Below are 18,917 nucleotides of genomic sequence, written 5' to 3'. Positions count from 1 at the left end.
TTCCTTTCAGTGCTACCAGAAGTAATTTTTTTCCTGCTTCTGGAAAAAAAGTGGACACTAGTGAGAGAGCAGAGGATTAAAAATTAAAAAGAAAACAGCTGCAGTGGAGGAAGGCAGATAGCGATGACTCCCACTCACCTTTGGATGTGAAACCAAGCAGTCCTTAAGTTTGCAGTAACTCTGGTTTGCCAGCCTTTATTACTGCCTTGTTATTGGGTTTTTGTTTTTCTTAACCTGTTGAGAAATCATCTGTGTTACATGTATCAAGCTTGTATTTATTTACCCAAAAAAATAGCAATGCAAGTAAAGAACTTAAACTGACAATTGGAAGAATTTAAATTGACAACTGAAAGTTTTATTGTTTCAGTCTTTGCAGCAGTGGATTTGACCTTGGCTGGCTGACAAACACCACCCAGTTGCTCTCCCTCTCCCCCCTCAACAGGATGGGGGCAGGAGTGAGATGGAAAAGCTCACAGGTCAAGATAAAGACAGATCCCTTATCAGTTACCATCATGGGCAAAACAGACTTCAGGAACTTATTTTAATATATTGCCAATTAAAGATAAAGCAGGATAGTGAGAAGAAAAGATACAGCTGAAAACACCTTGCTCCCACTCCCTCCTATTTCCTAGGCTCAACCTCACTTCTTTCTTCTGAACTCTTCTACACCCCTGCCTCTCTCTGTTCAAAGCAGGGGGATGCAGAATGGGGGTTGTGGTCAGCCCACAGCACTTCCTCTCTGCTGCTCCTTCCTCCTCACATTCTTCCCCTCCTGCAGTGTGGAGTCCTTTTAACTCCACACTGTTAAAGTCCTAAAACAGGAAAGAATCCTTTGTGTACTTCTCCAGGGTGGGTCCTTCCCATGGGCTGTAGCTCTTCAAGAACTGCTCCAGTGTGCGTCCTTTTCATGGGATACAGACCTAAAGGAACAGATTGTTCCCACACAGGCCCCCCACGGGCCACAGATCCTGCCAGAAAACTGCTCCCGAATGGGCTCCTCTCCACAGGCTGCAAAGTTCTCTGGTGTGGATTCTTCACAGGCTGCAGCTTCCTTCAGGCTCTATCCACCTGCTCCAGAGGGGTCTTCCATGGGCTCCAGGGAGACAACCTGCACAGTCTTCTCCATGAGCTACAAGGGAATCTGCCTGGAACGCCTCCTCCCCTCCTTCACTGAACTTGCTGTCTACAGTATTGTTTCTGTCACATTTTTCTTACTTGTCTCAGCTGCTGTGCAGATTTTTTGTCCTTTCTAAACTGTTTTCCCAGAGATGCCATCAGTATAGCTGATTGTCCCATTTGTGTCTTGTGGTGGGTCCATTTTGGAGTTGGTTGGAGCTGGCTCTGACACAGGTGAGTCCTTGGCCTCTTTTCACAGACACCACCCCTGCAGCTCCTCCACTGACAACACCTGAACATGGTTGCTCAATACAGCATCTCCTATAAAATGTAGGATCAAAGAATAACTTAAGTTAGAGGGGAACTCTGGAAGTATCTAGCTTAATCCCCCTGCTTGAAGCAAGGCTAACAAGGAAATTAAACATGGCACTCAGGAATGGGAATTTCACCTCTCTTTATCAATTAGAAGGAATTAAAACTGGCTGGGTAGATGATTTGCAGGAGGGGAGACCAGAAACTATTTTGCAATTCAGACTTAACCATTACTGAGGGTGGCTGAATGCCACGAAATTGTAAATGTGAAGAGAAATCAGTATTGGCATGCTCACAGTTTGCAGTGAGATGTGTTCACATGACAGCAGTCATGTTACAGCTACCACTAACTGCTTCCATTCTGCCTTGGGGCAGAATATGCAATGAGGGTGAGGAAAGATAGAGAGAAAACGTTCCCTAGGGGAAAGACTTCGAGTTTATACTGCATTTAACAAAATCTGGATCCTGATGTCTTTAGGCACCACTGGGTACAAGTTCTAATGACTTCTGTAGGAACCATGAGAGTTCCATTTCCAAAGGTAAGGGTCAGGCAGTCTGTAAACTCTGTAAACTCCATACAACTGAAAAGCCTGATGACCGCAGCCTCCATCCTGACCCTTTGCTTTCACAGAAACTTTGCATGTTCTCTTGTGGCAAACTAGAAAAGGTCTTGTACATGACAAAGGACAAAATTATTCACTGGGCATTTCCATTATGCTTTTCAGTGGTGCTTTAGCTACCGGGTGAAAACAACCTTAACGAATGTTGAACACTGAAACCAGAGAATACTTTAAAAGCCCCTGTTTTTCTAGTGTGCATAGTTCAGGGTTACTTTGATCACAGCAATCTGACCCCTGTCATCCTAGGGAGAGAGAAGGGATGACTGGCTGAGACTAAGCACTCCCTGGCACAGGTAACAGGATGAATAAGATGACCTGAGCTAGAAATCTCATGGGATGGCTGTGAAGAGCTGGGCATGCTCTTTCTGTCTTGAACAGAATGGGAAAGCAGAAGTCAGCATCTGTTGCTTATGCACTGGTAACCTTTGAATCTTCATCTCATTCACCTTCTCCTTTTCCTTGGTGGCAGCTGGAGAGGTAAGCACACCATGTCAGAGCTCTGCTATTGACTAGAGAGATAGCTATGGATGTTGTTGTCATAGAGTGGGAATGTGTTGGAGTTGGCTTTGCTGTCTGAAATGAGACAGATAGTGAAAGATAATAAGGAGAAAACCTTGTCTGATGCTGTAAGTGAGATGTAGTTAAAATTAATATGAAAGCAAGGCCACAGACTTTGCATATTTATGCAATCACTTTTCTGGAGGATGTGGCTGTTATATTTAAATTCTGATATTTATTTTAACTAAGCAGAACTGAATGCCATCTGTACTCAGGGAATAAAGACAAAACAAGCCCATGTTGCTTGGCTGTGGGTTCTATAAGCTCTTCTGTGCCATGGGGCTGTGGGGCACTGAGCATCAGTGGTGTTATAAACCCATGGGGTATTTAGGTGCTAGGAAAAATAAATTCCATAGTTGGCTTAGTACTGAATTACAAATTCCACTCAGTGCCAAAGCTTTAATGCTGTTTATGTTTAAGGCTTGCTTTTTGGCTGTGCTGAAAAACAGAAGGCTTGGCTGTTGTCATTTGACAAAAATTAGAAAGGTCCAGATCACTTGGAAACTCGAGGGTTGCAGTCTCACAAACAAAATTTGCTGCTTTTTAAAGATGTTAATATTGAAATAAATGCAGCCTTTATAGCATATTGTAACTCTATACTGCAGCACAGTGCCTTGTAGCACTTTTCTTGGTACTGCTTTAATAATGAAGTCTTTGATTCCTTCCTGGTTAGCTGACTGGTCTTGTTACAGTTACTCTAAAGACTTCCATATTGAGATTCAGGTTTTGCTCCACAAGAAACTGAATGTTTCAGGACAGTGCATAAATAAATTACCTTATTTCCTTTGAAATCTTTATCATAATTGCATGATTTGCAGGGGTAATCGTGCATGTTATTATGAAGAGGTGATCGTATCTTGTTAAATTCAGTCAGCTCTCTACTGATGCAATACATTGGCAGCAAATCTCTAAAAATCTTCCATGAAAAATCTTGTTAAATGTGGGAGAAAACCCAGAGAAATATGAATTAAAGAAGTGACTTTTCAGGAAAATCTGCTTGTAGATTAATTTATGAACACCACTAATGTGCTTTCTCAATTAAACAACGCTGCTTTTTTGTAATTATAGCCACGGAAAGACAGGAAAGGCACCAGAAATTTTGTTGAACCAGCTTTTATGAGCAGCATGTACTCTGGTCATCAAAGACACATGGATTCTATCAGTGTATGATTGGCTTTTTGACCCTATGAGCAACTTGCAGTGCCTGAAGAAAGATCTGAAAGGGAATGCCTCACACGGCTATGCCAAACTGCACATTCCTAACATGCTCTAAAAATCACCTCTCCTTTGGTGCAACAGGGACAATGCAGAATGATGTAGTTCACAATTTATATTAATGTCCCTTCCAGCCATGTTCCGTGAAGGGGGCAAACGGGGCAATCTGCTGAAAGACGTAAACCAGCTTTCCTTTAAAACAATGGAGGACATTAACAGAGATACCAGAAGGCAGTTGGTTATTGTTGTGCTGTTTCCGCAGCCTTGGACCCGTGCCCTGCTCTGCAGGATGACAGAGCTCCACTCGGAGAAACGCCTCCCGCCCTCAGGCATTTCCAGTCTCAGGTTGCAATGGGATAATGAGTTGTGTAGGATTGATCCTGAGGAATAAAAAAAAAAAAAAAAAAAAAAAAAAAAAAAAAAAAAAAAAAAGAGAGAGAGAGCTGAACGCTTAATTTTAGGAAAGATGCAGCAAGTGAACTTGCCAATACAAAATATATAGTTGGGAACAGAATGAATAAGAAAACGCTGTTTATGCCTTCAGTCTGCACAATGTGAAAAATCTAAACAATCAGTGTTTTTAGACAGGACATAAAAGTAATTACCATTCTCTGTAAAAGTACTAATAAATTTATTTCTACCTCTAACTTGGGCTATACCAACTAAGGTTTTAGTTTTTCATACAAAATTACTTAATGCAAACTCTCTTCTATATGTTTTTATATTACATCACTTTTACTCTCAGTAGGTGAACAGCATTGGTGACAATAATACAGGAACTATGAACAGTCTTTTCTGAGCCACTGCTTCTCTTAGGAGGAAGCTTTTCCAAATCATATGACAAACTCCTTTTCCACTCCAGTAACTGTCTTTGCCCTCACAACAACTCTTAATAAAATAAAAGAACTCTTTTTTTTTGCACAGTCACCATGAACACTCCTGTAACATATTATAACTTGGCAGGTAAACAAGTTGGGCTCCTGGTGCTTTGTGTGCTCTGCAAACACAGAAAACTAAGAGCCACCCTTCAGGAGAATCATCCTGCAATAGGAAGGCCAGATGTCATTAATGGTTTGATCTTTCTGACACTTGAAAATTGGACATTAGGGTAATCTTTGTGGAATATGAACACACTTTTTAAATTTTCAGTCATTTCTGTTTATGTCAGTTTATGTTACTTCCTCATGTAAAATGCTATATTTTGGTGGGTTTCTCTTATAGATTACAGGTGAATCAACTCTGAAAAATATTCCAACCACCAAAGAACAATAAATTGAAACAAGGAAAACAACACTAGATTCAACTGTGCCAGAAAAGGAAGCCTAAATTGCTCTAAATAATTTTTAAAAATATTTTAAATATTTTTGATTAATAATTCACATGGGTAGGTGAGATATTCTCTCTACTCTTCAACTAACGGATGTCCTTACAGAAAACTGAAATAGCCATTACGGAGGAATAAACAAAAGTCACAGAGGACACATTGTAAGTTAAGGTTCTCAACCCAAAATTTATTGTTTGTTTTTTTTTTTAACATTAGAAGTGCAACATGGAAAACAAGCATTGACTATGGATAGTGTTTGTACAAATGCCCTTTTCTCTATAAAGCTAGTTGTGTAGAATCCTCCTTGTTCTCACTGTAGGAGTTGACACATGATTAACTAGGAGTTAATTATTTATGAGGTTATGTTCTGCCCAGTTTCAGTCATACATGACACAGCACCATGTGTTTAATTACTATATTTGATATGTCAGTTAATATTTAAATACACTCCCTTTATAGTGCTATACCAGTACACCTAAAATTAGACATGTTTAGCCATGCAAATAGTTGAACTTTGTTTTCTGTCTGCTGCACTGTTAAATCTCTAAGGAACCTTGTGTGAAAATAAAGCAATATGGTCTTAATTACCAAATCAAAGACAAATGTCGTTTAGAAGGGACCTTTGGAGGTCTCTAGTCCAACTCTTTTGCTCAAAGCAGCAACAACTTCAAAGTTAGATCCAGTTGCTCTGCTCCTCATCCAGCCAACTTTCCAAAATCTCTAAGGAAGGAGGGCACACTGGCTCCTTGGAGAAGCTGCTGAAGTGCTTAATTGTTCTCATGGTAAAAACGGTTTTCCTTGTATTCAATCAAAATTCCCTTGCTGCAACATTCAGCTGTTGTCTCTTGTGCTCCCACTGTGTGCCTCTGAGTTTGTGTTGCTCTTCTTTATGACCCCTATTCAGGAGAATGGCACTTGGATTTTCCTTAGTGTCTCTGTACAGCTGCTCCGCCCTTCAGCCTTCACCCATGGTGGCATCCACAGCTTGCTGAGGACATCTTTTACCCCATGGTCCACACCCTTGGGGAGGATGCCAAGTACTTTTAGCCCTGTATCAAACACTGAGGAATGCCATTCACTCAGGTCAGATTTCAGGCTGTTCACCCCAACCCTTCAAACTGATGGTCCAGCCAGTTTTCAACCACCTTGTGGTCCATCTGTTTAGTCCACATCTTCCTAGCTTCGGATACAATGATGTGAGAGTGTTCTGTCCCTTCTGTGCTTACAAAAGATTTCCATGAGGCTTTGCTCCACAACGTAGGAATGAGGAGTGGCAGCATGGAATGCTGACAAGTTAGGGTGGTCTCACACTACCCACAGCCACTCTGGCTAATAACTGTGAATTCTCTGTATTAGGCTGCTCTAAAGGATACTTAGTCTGCACTGCCTTTCTGTGGTTCTTAAAGCATTTTTTATCTGGAGGTAAGCAGAGGTCACTTGGAAGCTGGTTATTTTACATGAAAAATAAGATGGCTATTCTGGTTGGATCCAAGCTTGGATTAATTTTCTTCAACAGCCTTGTTATGTGAATATTTAAAAATGAAAAACCTTTTCATACATAAAGGGTCCACTAGCTTAGGGAAGATAGTTTCTTATATAACAAAGATCATTTTGTTTATATATGCTGTTTTCTCATAACAAGAGTGATGTAAGGGCTGCTACAAAATATCAAGAAGGAAAGTGGCTTTTAATATGCATTGAACTAAGCTAAAATTAATTAATGGTGAAGTTTAATATATTATACTTTTGTTGAACTGTGAAACTGCTGAAAGGTCTTCTCTGAACACAGTGGAGTATCTCAAGAGATTCTCCAGATTCCAGGGAGAAAAAGCAAGTATACTTTATTAAATTTTAAAAAGCAAAAAGCAGTTCATAGTTATGAATGATGATATCTGTGCTGATGTATTTTAAGGTTTCTTACAGTGATGTATACAATAAGCTATTACACAAAACCTGGTCTGAAATTTTATTTTCTGTATCTGATTGACAATCTGTGCACTAATTGACCTCTTGTCTTTCTTGTCACACCACTTCAGGAATTCTCAGTCTGCATTTCTCTTACAGCAATGCTGTAAAAGAATAAATGCTATGAAATCTTAATGCTACTATAAAAAGCAGCTGCAAAATCTCCTTGGCTGCCCGAGATTGTGCCAGATGGTAAAGAACTGGAAGTATAATAAATGTCATATTAATCCAGTCAGATTTGAGGAACACGTTTATGCATCCCACATAAATAAAACACAGCTAAAACTGCCCCTGGAGTGATGAGATTCAGGAATAAGCTCTTCTGTAGCCTCGGGATGATCTCACAGTATCTACAATGCAAAGTGTTTCTAATATTCAGAGCACTCACATTAATCTGGTTCTTTGCCAAGGCCTGACAGCTCTGTGTTGCTACATCTCTCTAGATGTGGGGGCGTTGATAAAGCTAATCTCCTTTTTTACCCTCTTAGGACTTTCACCATTTTTTTTTTCTTTAAAAAATAAAACTACAGCCAGCCTCCTTATCAGAAATATAGAGGTGATGAGAAATAAATGCTGCATTGACACCCAAAGCTATTTCCTTGGGACTCAGTTATCTCATCACAGAAAAATTGTGTCCATTTGAAAGGTCATTGACTGTACAACTGGCTGAGGATTTTCTGTTTTGCTTGCTATAATTCTAACATCTTGTTTCCCTCATATACAAATGTTTAACCCTCCTGCTGTGTTAGTATACAGAGTCCCTGAGAGTGGCAGAATCATCTATGTCTAAGAGAAAACATCAGGAGATCTGTAGTCCAACTCCTGCACAAAGCAGGGTCAGCTGTCAAATCAGCCCAGTTTGCTCAGAGTTTTCTTCGGTGGCTTCTTGAAAACCTCTGAGGATGGAGACAGCACAGCTCCAGGCCTCTGCAGTCTGATTTTAGTACATACTCTGCCTTTCTCAGAGGTGACGGAGAAACACAACAAAATCCTTCAGCACATGTGCATAAATCACAGGGATCTGAGCTTTAAGGGGCATATTTCCCTACAAAAGGTAGAACAGGGGGCACAGTTCCATAGATGAAGAGCTGAGGAAATAGGAGGCAGTAGGTGACTTCTCCAGCACATGGGCAGGTTCAAGCTGAGAACACAAATCATGTGTTCTCAGCTTGTTGACACATAGTAAAACCTGCTCCATGTTGGCATTTTTCTGTAATGCCATTGAAACACAACCGTGTATTCTTAAAGAGATGCATGACAAATAACAGTCAATGTTGCAGAAAATTTGTATCCAGTAGTACCATAAATGGTGACAGCACAAACCAGACAAGCCAAGTAAAAAAGAAAGAAGATGCAAATAAAACTGTTAATAGGTTAATAGGTGTCCTCCTTCCCCTCTGACATGTCTATGCTCAACCTGGTGACCTCTTAGAGAATAATTTTCAGGCCAAAGTCATTGCACCCAGTTAGACAACACCTGCAACAATAAAGAATTCTCATAGTAGGTTTTTGTAGCATTATTAAGAATGGCAATAAGTCTCTGAGGCACTGAGAGAGGAATTTTAAGTCTGTGCAGAGCCCTAATTTGAAAATCCTGATTTGATTTGCATAGTCAGTAGTTGCTTGGTTGCTAATTTCAGTGTAAATTTAGAAAGTGAACTGTCCTGAATGAAAGAAATATTAGGTCTGTCAGTAAAGATCTTTCACTGCAGATTCCCAGAAGTCTCCTGATTCATTATTCTGGAAGCAGGAATATAAAATGAGAAATGCTAACATTGGAGAGAATATGTCAACCTGACTCCTGAGTTTTGTTAAAAATAAATCCCTTGCCCTGTGAATGACCATGATGATAAGAACTAAGTCCTGAGAGGTGGTGTTTTTAAATGGACTTCCAGACTGCAAAGGGTTGTCTGATATGTATTAGAGCAGCACAGGTCAAGCTGCGTGTCCTGTCTTCTCTGGCTAGAACACACAGTTCTTGCTGGACAGAATGAAGATTTCTTATTTATGCAGTCATGCTTAGCATAGACACAGAAATCAGAATCATGGAATAGTCTGTATTGGAAGAGACCTTTAAAGGTCACCAATCCCATCCCCCTGCAATGATCAGGGACATTTTCAAGCAGATCAGGTTGCTCAGAGCCCTGTCCAGCCTGACCTGAATGTTTCCCTGGATGGGACACCCATCACCTCTCTGGACAATGTATCTTCCTGTGAGCCAGGCAGTGGAAGGCAGCAGTGGTCCAAGTTTCAATTCTCACCTACAGATACTGCTGTGCCACAAGCTTGATCATAAGCCCAAGAAAAGGATTTAACTATCAATAAACCTTCAGAACATGAGTGATGTCTATATTCAGTTTCAAAATTAAAATTCCTGCAGACCTTACACCCATCATGGTGAAACTCCGCAGGATGCATAATCCCTCAGTTAGTCAATGTGTAGTTTTCATCACTGTTTGGAAAGGGGCACAAGCGTGAGTGAAAATCAGACTTCTCCATGTTGTTTTTCTGCAGTTCTCTTGTCTTATTTATCTGTGTGTGTCAGGGGATGGGGGGTGGACTCTTTCTTTAATCTTCCAGTTTTGACCAACATGCCTGTAAAATGCCTTGACAAACTCAGCTTCAGCTGTGTCTTTGGCTTTCCTAATTCCATCTCTACACATCTGGGCAGTGTCCCTGTATTCTTCCCAGGATACCTGTCTCTTGTTCTACTGCTTGTGCATTTCCTTCTTACACTTCAGGTGGACCAGGAGCTCCTGACTGACCCATGCCATTCTCCTGCCTTCCTTGCTTCTTTTCTTACACATGGGAATTAAACGCTCTTGCACTCAAATAATTTTGTCCTCAGAGAGCTGCCAGCGCTTTTCAGTTCCTTGAGAGCAGTTCCCAGGGGGTGCCATTCACTAATTCTTTACAGAGCTGAAAATTTGCTCTCCTGAAATTCAGAGTCCAGACTCTTCATCTGGCCCACAGCCTTCAGGACTGAGGTATTTGCAGTGGAGGTGTCTACAATTCAACAAGTCACTCAGTTGTTTTATAAGCAAGACCACATCAAAGAAACACAACTGGTGAAACTATTTTCTTCCCCTAAACAGTCTGGCTAAAACAGAAAAACTGTATTTGGAAGGTAAATCAGATTCTATGCCAAGAGACTCTTTAATTATTCAGACGTGGCCCTGTAGGTCTGATAAAGCCTTTTCCATGCTGAAGACATATCAAGAACTGCAGTTTTTTCTGCATTCAGCAGCCACTACCACCTCAGAGAGTTAACAAACAAAAATTTACTGTATTTGTGATCTTGCAAAGAGAAAACACATATTAAAAGCTGGCATTTCTTCCTCAGTTGACAATATTTTTTAGGAAGAAAGTTACTCAACTACATTAATTTCTTTTAGGAGAGAGGAGTTTTTCTCTACGTGAATGATTCTGTCTCTTACCAGTGACCTCATATAAGCAGGTTTCCTGCTTCCAGGCTTCTTGAGATTTTACCAGATTAACATTAGTACCTTTCATCTTGGAGTTCTGTTTTGATAATAACTTCACCATAGCTTTGCTTTGGGTGCTACATTAATTATGAACAAGAATCATCCAGTATTTATCATTGCAGATAGCAGAGGAATCAGAAGATGATCATGATACAGATTAATTAACTATGGGTGACCTGAATTGCTTAATAGCCTTGGTTCATTTGTAATTTTCTTATAATATGGTCAAATGCTTGGTCATAGTCATAGGTCAAGCAATGTAAGATGTAGGATTGTCATGTTGGAAGTAATAATAACCCTAAGAAAATTGTGTTGCAGTGGATAACTAATTAAACACTGCACCCTTTCTGAATGATTCATGTATCTGTCTGTCTCTGTTTTAATTAGGTGGGGATATCAGTCAGAAACAGCAATGTGATTTAGCACTGAGCATTCAGCAATAATATAACTTTGGTTTTGGTGTTCCTAATTCAAAACTAATACCAGAAAGTTTTGAAAGTTTTGAGAAAAGAAGCACAAAAGTCATCAGGAAAGGAGTTTTAAAAATATGAGTTGTATAATCTTTTAGAAATAGAGATTAATAATCTTGAACTCTGCAGAGAGAAATCTTCTAATAGTAAAAAGTCTGTTCAAGCAACAGCCAATGCAACATGATCCATTGACAAAGAGCTAAGCTAAAAAGTGAAACTGAAAATGAGATGCCCAACATTTAACAGCAACTGTTAACATGGCATGGCCTCAAGCAGAAGTTACAGCATTAATACAGGACTCACTCTGATTCTGTGACCTGGGCTACACAGGCTAAACAAGATTGTTTTAACAACCCCCTATGACTTCAAAGTTCATGAATATAAATCTTTGAGCCTTGGATCTTCTTTTACCACTTTGGAGAAGTAATCCGTGAAACTTCCAGGTTTTCAAGAATTTTCTTCTTTTAGTTGCTGCTATATGAACAGTTTCCTATATTCTGTATCTTCCTCAAAATTTGAGACAACCAGAGGCTGTATAATCCTGAGCTTTAACACCACAAAAATTCAGATAATAAAACCCCCATGAAATAGTAAAATCTCTATACTTTTTACTTTATACTTTTTTCTTTATACTTTTTGAGGGAACCTGATTTGACCCCTGAACTGACAAGAAGTTCATGAAATCCTGGAACCATTTAGACAGGGGATGTTTTTGCATTTAAAATACCGGAACACTAGTCCACAAAAAAACGTTTGTGGTTGTGATGAAACTTTATCTCATACCTCCAGTTTCAGAGAAACCAATCTCTAGTTTCGGGTGCTTTATGCTCCGGTCCCAGAGGAATTACATTCTCTCAGTGCCAATCCGCACAGAGCCAATACATACGGAGTGACTCACGGTGTATTTAGATTAAGTAGCTCAAGAAGAAACCTCGGAGTTCCCTGTGCTGTGCCTCTGCTGCTCCAGAGGGGAAACATGGCTCAGCTGGCACCAGCTCTGTGCTTACAGCCCATTGAAACTGTGACCCGTGGTAAGGTAAAGAGAAAACTCCCGTGTAGTGGCAGTGACAGAGCCCTGATGAAGTGACACAGTCCTGAGTCACCTGCAGCGAACAGCAGGGAAGGGCTGTGCTTCACAAGGCGCCAGACCATGACATCAGCCAGCCTGACAGGGTGACAGGCAGCCTGAGCCACCTCAGCCCCTGTTGGCCAGCAGCCCCACGAGGAAAACAGCCCATGGCGAAAAATTAACTCGACCTTGAGTTGGGAAGTCTTTCCCAGGGGCTGCCCTGGTGAGACAGTGCAACGAGGTGAGGAAAGAATCACAGAGTGGTTTGGGTTGGAAGAGAACTTAAAGATCATCCAGTTGCAAGTCTGAGTAGCTTCCATGCTGCTCAGAACCCATCCAGCCTGGTCTTGAACACTTTCAAGGGATGGAGCAACAACTGGGGACTTCTCTTGTTTGAGTTAGGTCCTCACCGTGTTGCTTAAAACTAGCAAATATTATAGTCCTTGGTTACGTCAACGTGGAAATCTCGTGATTGTAAATCACAAACCCCATCACTAGTTTTTAAGGGGGCCAGTGGTATCCCAGCTCCTCAGCCCTGCACCCTAAGCCCTCAGCTGTCCTTCAAGCCTGAGCCCTTCAGGCCTGAGCCCCTCAGCCTCCAGCACTTCTTCCTTCCCACCCTCAACTCCCAGCCCCTCAACAACTCCTCCCAGCCCCTCAACAACTCCTCCCAGCCCCAGCCCCAGCCCCAGCCCCAGCCCCAGCCCCAGCCCCAGCCCCAGCCCCAGCCCCAGCCCCAGCCCCAGCCCCAGCCCCAGCCCCAGCCCCAGCCCCCCCCCCCCCCCTTTCATCCCACAACCCTCACACCTCAGAGCAGAGCTCAGCTCCCAGCCCTTTGTACCCTCAGCGCTCACCCCAAAGCCCCGCCCACCGCACGCATTACCATTATAATTGGTCAGAGACCTTAGAGTGACAGGGGAAAGAACCAATCAAAACGCGCGGAGCGGTGACGGACGGGAGGGTTCCGGCGCGCGGCACGGGCGCTCCTCCCCACGCCGCGGGGCGGGCGCGGGCGGCGCTGAGGGCGGGAAGGCGCCGCCCCGTCCCGAGGGAAGGAGCCGCTGCCCGCAGGGAAGGAGCCGCCCTGTCCCGGCTGTGCCATGGAGGACGTGCTGCCCTCGGGCCTGCTGGAGATCTGTCTGCTGGTCGGCGCGTCCACAGAGCGGGTGCGGGCGCTGCTCCAGGTGAGCGGGGCGCGGGCGGGCGGTGCCAGTGCGTGGGGCTGGGTTTGTCAGCGCGTGGAGCTGAAATATCCCAACAGAAAGTTGCTTTGACAGGCGAACGTCAGCAAAAGAGGGAGAACTGGTAGCGGTGTGAGGTAGCTGCACTTTTCCGAAGGTCTGAGTTTAGATGGCGAACTCACCGTAGGTTTATATAAGCAGGGACAGCAAAACGCTTTACGATGCGTTCTTTACCAGGTGTTACTGCACGACCTGGCTTCCGCTGGAGAGAAAAGCAAAAGAATAAAGGCTGATAACTCGTATCCTCAGGAAAACAAGAGATCTAAATCCCCGTCAGATCAAGTGCTCTGTGTTTGGCGTAATCTGAACCACTTGCATACAGCAGGAGCTGGTGGGTCGGGTACTGCTTTGAATATATATTTTACAATTTGTTTATAGTTTTCCCATGTGGGCTCACAATGACGGCCCTCTCCTCCTGGTTCTGCTTGGTTCAAGTGTCCGACAGGTTTGTTCCATACCTACGAGCTGCCCCGCAGTGGGAAGAGCAGTGGTGCCAGCAAAAAAGGCCAGATAGCTCCCAGGGATCTCAATTGCTCTGCCTGAACTTGAATTTGATTTCGCTCTAATAGCATTAGATAAAGAAGTCTTTGTTGGGCTTGTTGCTTGTTCACTCTCTCAGGAGACAGCTTCTGCTGATGTCAGCTTCTTAAGTGATAACTGCCAAGCAGAGGTTCGCATTCCAGGATCTCATTCATGTGTACCTTCAGAATGGGAAAATAGTTCCTAAATGTCAGCACCAGACTTTTGAAATCAGTGTTGACATGGTATTTTATCAGAAGTGTGAGAAGTGAACCCAAAGGAAAAGGAATTTCTTATTCATTCCAGTTTGCTTAGTTCTCATTGCTTTCTGGAAAAAAACCTGTGGAACAACAAATACAGAAAGCAGAAGCCACTCTGATATTCTGATCATACTGCAGGTTCTGAATTTCTGAGTTTCTTTGCTCAAGATACAAAAAGGGATCAGAAAAGAAAGTAGTCCCTTCTTTTGTCAGCATGAACTTCAGTAAAGTCCCTGCAAACTGTTGCATTACTGGGATTTCAGTCACTGTCTTAGGGAAAGCTTACAGATTTACTCCACTTCCTTTTCCTTCTGCAGTACTATCTACATGAGGAGAGGGTAGTATGTTTATATGGCTAATTTCAGTGATTGTGGAAAGAAAAGACTTTACTTAGCAAAGATAACATTCCTAAATGAAAGTAGTGGATCTGTAATCATATCTACAAATTAAACAGTGGGCAAAATTCTGATAGTGCTTCAAATTGTGGTCTTCTCAGTGTGTTGGTGCATTCTTAACTGTACTGAAACATAGAGTGATAAAGTGAATTAAGTCAATGGGACTATGATGTAACCCACCCTCAAAGTAAGAAAAATTTTGTATGATTGATCTGTTGTTGACAGGGATGCCAGGAAAAAAAAAAGTTTTCCACCGAAGCTGCTGAAACTGCTGTCATCTATTGCTTATCCTTATTGCCAAGAAAATTGTCACTCTGAGATTTCAATTTGAAAAGATCAAAGGCTGCTATTTTCAGCTAGAGATTTCTTTCTTAGTACTGGAAGTGTGTATTTTGTAAGAATGACATGAACAGAAGGGATGCTTCTTTTCCCTAAATTATCTACAGCTATAAAGCTGGGTTTTGGTTTGGCAAGCATGTGCAAGCTGTCCATGACCTGTCTCAGATCTTTGACAGGTTCTGTTGGTGGATTCTGCATCTGCCCACCACTGTCAGTGGTACAGAGCTGCCTTGTGCTTCTGGCCCTGCTGATGCAGACACAACCACCAAAACAATTTTTCCTGCTTCTCTAATGCATCCCTGGCTGTCAAGGTATCTGAAAAGAATGAGGTGTGATCAGATTGAGCATCAGTCAGCAGTGCATGCTTGTTGCAGCGAAAAGCACCTGGAAAAGGCTTAGAAGTGAATCAACAAAGCCAAGTGCAAGGTGCTGCCCCTGAGTCAGGGCAGTCCCTACTATTGGTACAGACTGGGTGATGCAAGGAGCCCTGACAAGAAAGACTTGGGAGTGGTGGAGGATGGGAGGTTGGACATGGCCTGGCCATGTGCACTTGCAGCCCAGAAAGCCAAACATGTCCTGGGCTGCATCCAAAGCGGTGTAGGCAGCATATGAGGGGGGAGATTCAACCCCTGTGTTCTACCTGGAGTGCTTATCCAGCTCTGGGGTCCTAAGCACAGGAAAGATATGGAGCTCTTAGGATTGGGTCCAGAAGAGGGCCACAAAGATTATTAGAGGAGCACTTCTCATATGAGAAAAGGCTGAGAGAGTTGGGGCTGTTTGGCCTTGAGAAGAAGAGGCTCTGGGGCCACGTTATTGTGGACTTTCAGTATCTGAAGGGGCTCCAAGAGAGATGGAGAGGACTTCTGACAAAGGCATGGAGTGATAGAACGGGGTAAATTGCTTCAACTGAGAGAGGGCAGATTAGATATTAGGGAGAATTTTACTGTGAAGGTGGTGAGGCACTGGTACAGCTTGCTCAGGGAAGCTGTGGATGCCCCATCCCTGGAAGTGTTCAAGCCAAATTGGGTGGGCCTTTGGGTGTCTCAGTCTAGTGGAAGATGCCCCTGCCCATGGCAGGAGGATTCAAATGAGATGATAATTTAAGGTCCCTCCCAACCCAAGATGTTGTGTGATTGTCTGATAAGCAACTGTGTAATGGCCTGCATCATCAGGAGTATGGCTCACAGGCAAAGGAAAGGGATTATTGCTATTATTATCAAAACCCTTGAGTTCACATCTGGAACATTGTCCCAAATTTGGGTACCTTTTTACTGGAGAACTGCTGGCAAACAAGAGTGAGACTAGAAGAAGCTGTGCTGAGGGCTGGGGCATAAGGGAGGAAGAATCTCCTTCCCAAGGGACTTCTGAAACTTGACTGGATGAAACCGAGTGCAACCAGACCTAATGTCAACCTTATCATTAGTTTGTGCAAAATGTTGCACAAGAATCTGCAGAGATCATCCTACAATTGTTTGGGTTGGAAGGGACCTTAAAGATCACCCAGTTCCAATGCCCCTGCCATGGGGCAGGAACATCTTCTGTTTAACCAGGTTGCTCAAAGCTCCATCCAGCCTGACTTTGGACACTTCCAGAGATGGAGCATCCACAGCTTCTCTGGGCAACCTATTTCAGTGCCTCACCACCCTGACTATAAAGAATTTCTTCCTAATATCTAAACTAAACCTGCCCTCTGTTGGTTTGAAACCATTCCCTTTTGTCCTATTACTTCAACCTAATTGTCCTGCCTAATCTAATTTTTGAGGCTTCATACTTTCCCTCCGTAATTATTTGTTAAAGAAACTAGTTCTTTCATGACATTCAAAGTGAAATTAACTTCTTCAATGATGGGAAGAGAATGAGGTCAAGGAAACACCAGATAGCTGAAGTCATGCTCTGATTTTTGGTTTCAACACACTACTGTTTGTATCTAAATAGTGCAGTCATTGTAAAAGTCCCGTATCAGTGTCCTTTACAGCAGCGCTGTTACAGGAACACTGTCAAATGGGGATGGAATAAAATCCCCCACTGCTGTTTGTAAGAAGCTGTGTATGATGCAAGGAGATTCAGTAGCAAGAATCTACAAAAGGGAAGTATTTCAAAGTGAAGAAGTAACAGTAGCAGAAGAAAAGATAAAATGTTCAAAGAACAGAGAAACAAGTGAATGTTGTTCTGTTGCTGCCTATTCACTATCCCTGAACTCAAGGAGTAAAAAAGTGACTTTGGCCAAGACATTAATATGAGCTGACTCAAATGCTGGAGACTAAGTCAGTGGGTCAGTGACAGTGCTGACAATGCTGTTCTGTGGGGAAAAATGGTGTTTAATGTCTCTGTAGTAGTTCAAGACATCAAGGATCTGCCATTTCAGGAACTGTTAGGCTGTGAAGCCATTAAATTGCTGGCTGCCCTCCAGCACTTTGGAGCACAGAGATGCCTCAGTGTAAGTCAGGGATTGCCCTGTCAAAGCAACTCTGTGTGCAAACCTCAGCAGGGCAAATCTGCCAAGCTGAGAATGCTGCTGTTGGAGTATGTCTGTGTTTTTCTTGCATAACAGCCTCAGGGCTGAGCCTTAATTCTTAATTTCCTCCTGAAATGTTTAGCTGCATGCTAATTTGAGGGTGATCATGGTGAATGTATCTGTGTTTCCAGTTTCTTCATTGCCTTTGTCAACTGCCAGCTAAGGAAAAGACACTTTAAGTTCTTAGCATGTGAGGATGTGGCACTCAGTACCCCAATTTGTGATGTGCTTTTTAAAGTCATTGCTATCTTTTGACTATCCCATTGGATACTTACCTGAACTTTTATTTTCCACATCAATTTACTTTTAGTTCAGGCTCTTTGTTCATTAGAAGTGTGTTTTTTCACTTCTTATTTTTAGTGAAGTTTCTTTGGAATATCCTGTTATAAATAGTGTAGTTTATGGAATTTAAGAGACCATAACTAGCATGTCATAAAGCATTCTTTACATTTTTTCTGTGATGCTCAAATGTGGAAAAGAAAACTGTTAGAGGACATATCTGCTGGGATGTAAGAGCTGAGACTTCTGTCTCAAAACCTGGACAGTGGAAGATTGGTAACAGAGCTTTCTATGTTGTAGCTATTAAAAAAAAAAAAAAAAAGGAAATTATGGGTGAGGCCAGACCTGGTTCTCAAGGAGCATCTTGCATCATATCTGGTGATAAAAGCATCATGTGTGCTTCACCTCCTCTGACTTTGAAGATGTTTGCAAAAAGTTAAAAACAAAACAACTTTTTACCGAGTGGGGGCTCGCCTTTCCTGTTTCCGAATATCTGTTGGTTAAACAAAGCTTTTGCTTGTTTTTTCAGCCTTGCAGGAAGAATTGAAGTTGCAATGAAGTAATTGGAAATGCAGCTACTTGGCTCAACTGTATGGTTAAGAATACAAAAAGTGCTTCCCAGTATGAGGAAATCTCTCTGATCACTTCCTCCACAGCTTTTCATTGCAGGGCAGTGAGTGCTTTCAGGCCAGTCATACTTTGCAAAGCTGCTTTGTTCTTGGGATGCCTGTTCCAGCAAGTCATCAGTGTATGGAGGGATTCTCATGGCTTAAAGTGTCTTAAAGTTTTGTTTATTGTAACAATGATTGTAGTTTTTGATTGTGCCTTGTTAATTGCCTTATAAAGTTAAGCATTGCCTTGTAAAAGTCTGTGTTTGTGTTTTTTAAGGGTTTTGGATTTTTTTTTTTTTTTTGGTGCACATTATTTATTCTGAGTTGAAAGGAAGCTTTTCCTGAAGTCAAACAAAGACTTATCTAAGAGGCTCAGATGTTTCTCTTTCTTTGCTTTTATTATTGCCTGATTTTTTTTATTGACAGTGTTTGTTTTAGATATAGTTTAAGTATATCTTAACACTGAAAAGGAGGAAATATGGTATTTGATATCTGTTAATTTCTTTTGCCAAAGGCATAATACTAATATGGGACATTTTGAATGATGAAGGATTCCTTGCCTGCTAAAAATGCCCATTTTCCTCGCATTAACATATATAAAAAAAAAACTTAAAAGGAAAAATC

The 18,917-nt window shown here is 42.0% G+C and overlaps 1 protein-coding gene and 1 long non-coding RNA gene across 3 annotated transcripts in view; one reads left to right on the top strand and one right to left on the bottom strand.

Annotated features, from left to right (window-relative positions):
• Nucleotides 1–219: 219 nt before the first annotated feature.
• Nucleotides 220–12,975, bottom strand: LOC110481661 (uncharacterized). Of its 2 annotated transcripts, none has more exons than XR_002467284.2 (3): nt 12,942–12,975; nt 4,047–4,201; nt 220–234 (listed from the first exon to the last, which is right to left on the bottom strand). It is a non-coding gene; the product is annotated as an uncharacterized LOC110481661 (long non-coding RNA). The 2 variants fall into 2 exon arrangements; XR_004147871.2 differs by lacking the exon at nt 220–234 and adding an exon at nt 1,233–1,437.
• Nucleotides 12,976–13,156: 181 nt separating this feature from the next.
• The window catches only part of DENND3 (DENN domain containing 3), a 31,565-nt gene continuing 25,804 nt past the window's right edge, over nt 13,157–18,917 (top strand). Inside the window, exon 1 of the mRNA XM_021550384.3 lies at nt 13,157–13,318. Within this exon, the coding sequence (XP_021406059.2) occupies nt 13,235–13,318 (84 nt within the window). The 5' untranslated portion in view covers nt 13,157–13,234. The remainder of the gene's footprint in view (nt 13,319–18,917) is intronic.

Source organism: Lonchura striata, chromosome 1 (assembly GCF_046129695.1).
Source record: "Lonchura striata isolate bLonStr1 chromosome 1, bLonStr1.mat, whole genome shotgun sequence".
Taxonomy (NCBI): domain Eukaryota; kingdom Metazoa; phylum Chordata; class Aves; order Passeriformes; family Estrildidae; genus Lonchura; species Lonchura striata.
The sequence above is the reverse complement of the archived record's forward strand: the minus strand, read 5'-3'. Positions and strand labels throughout refer to the sequence as shown.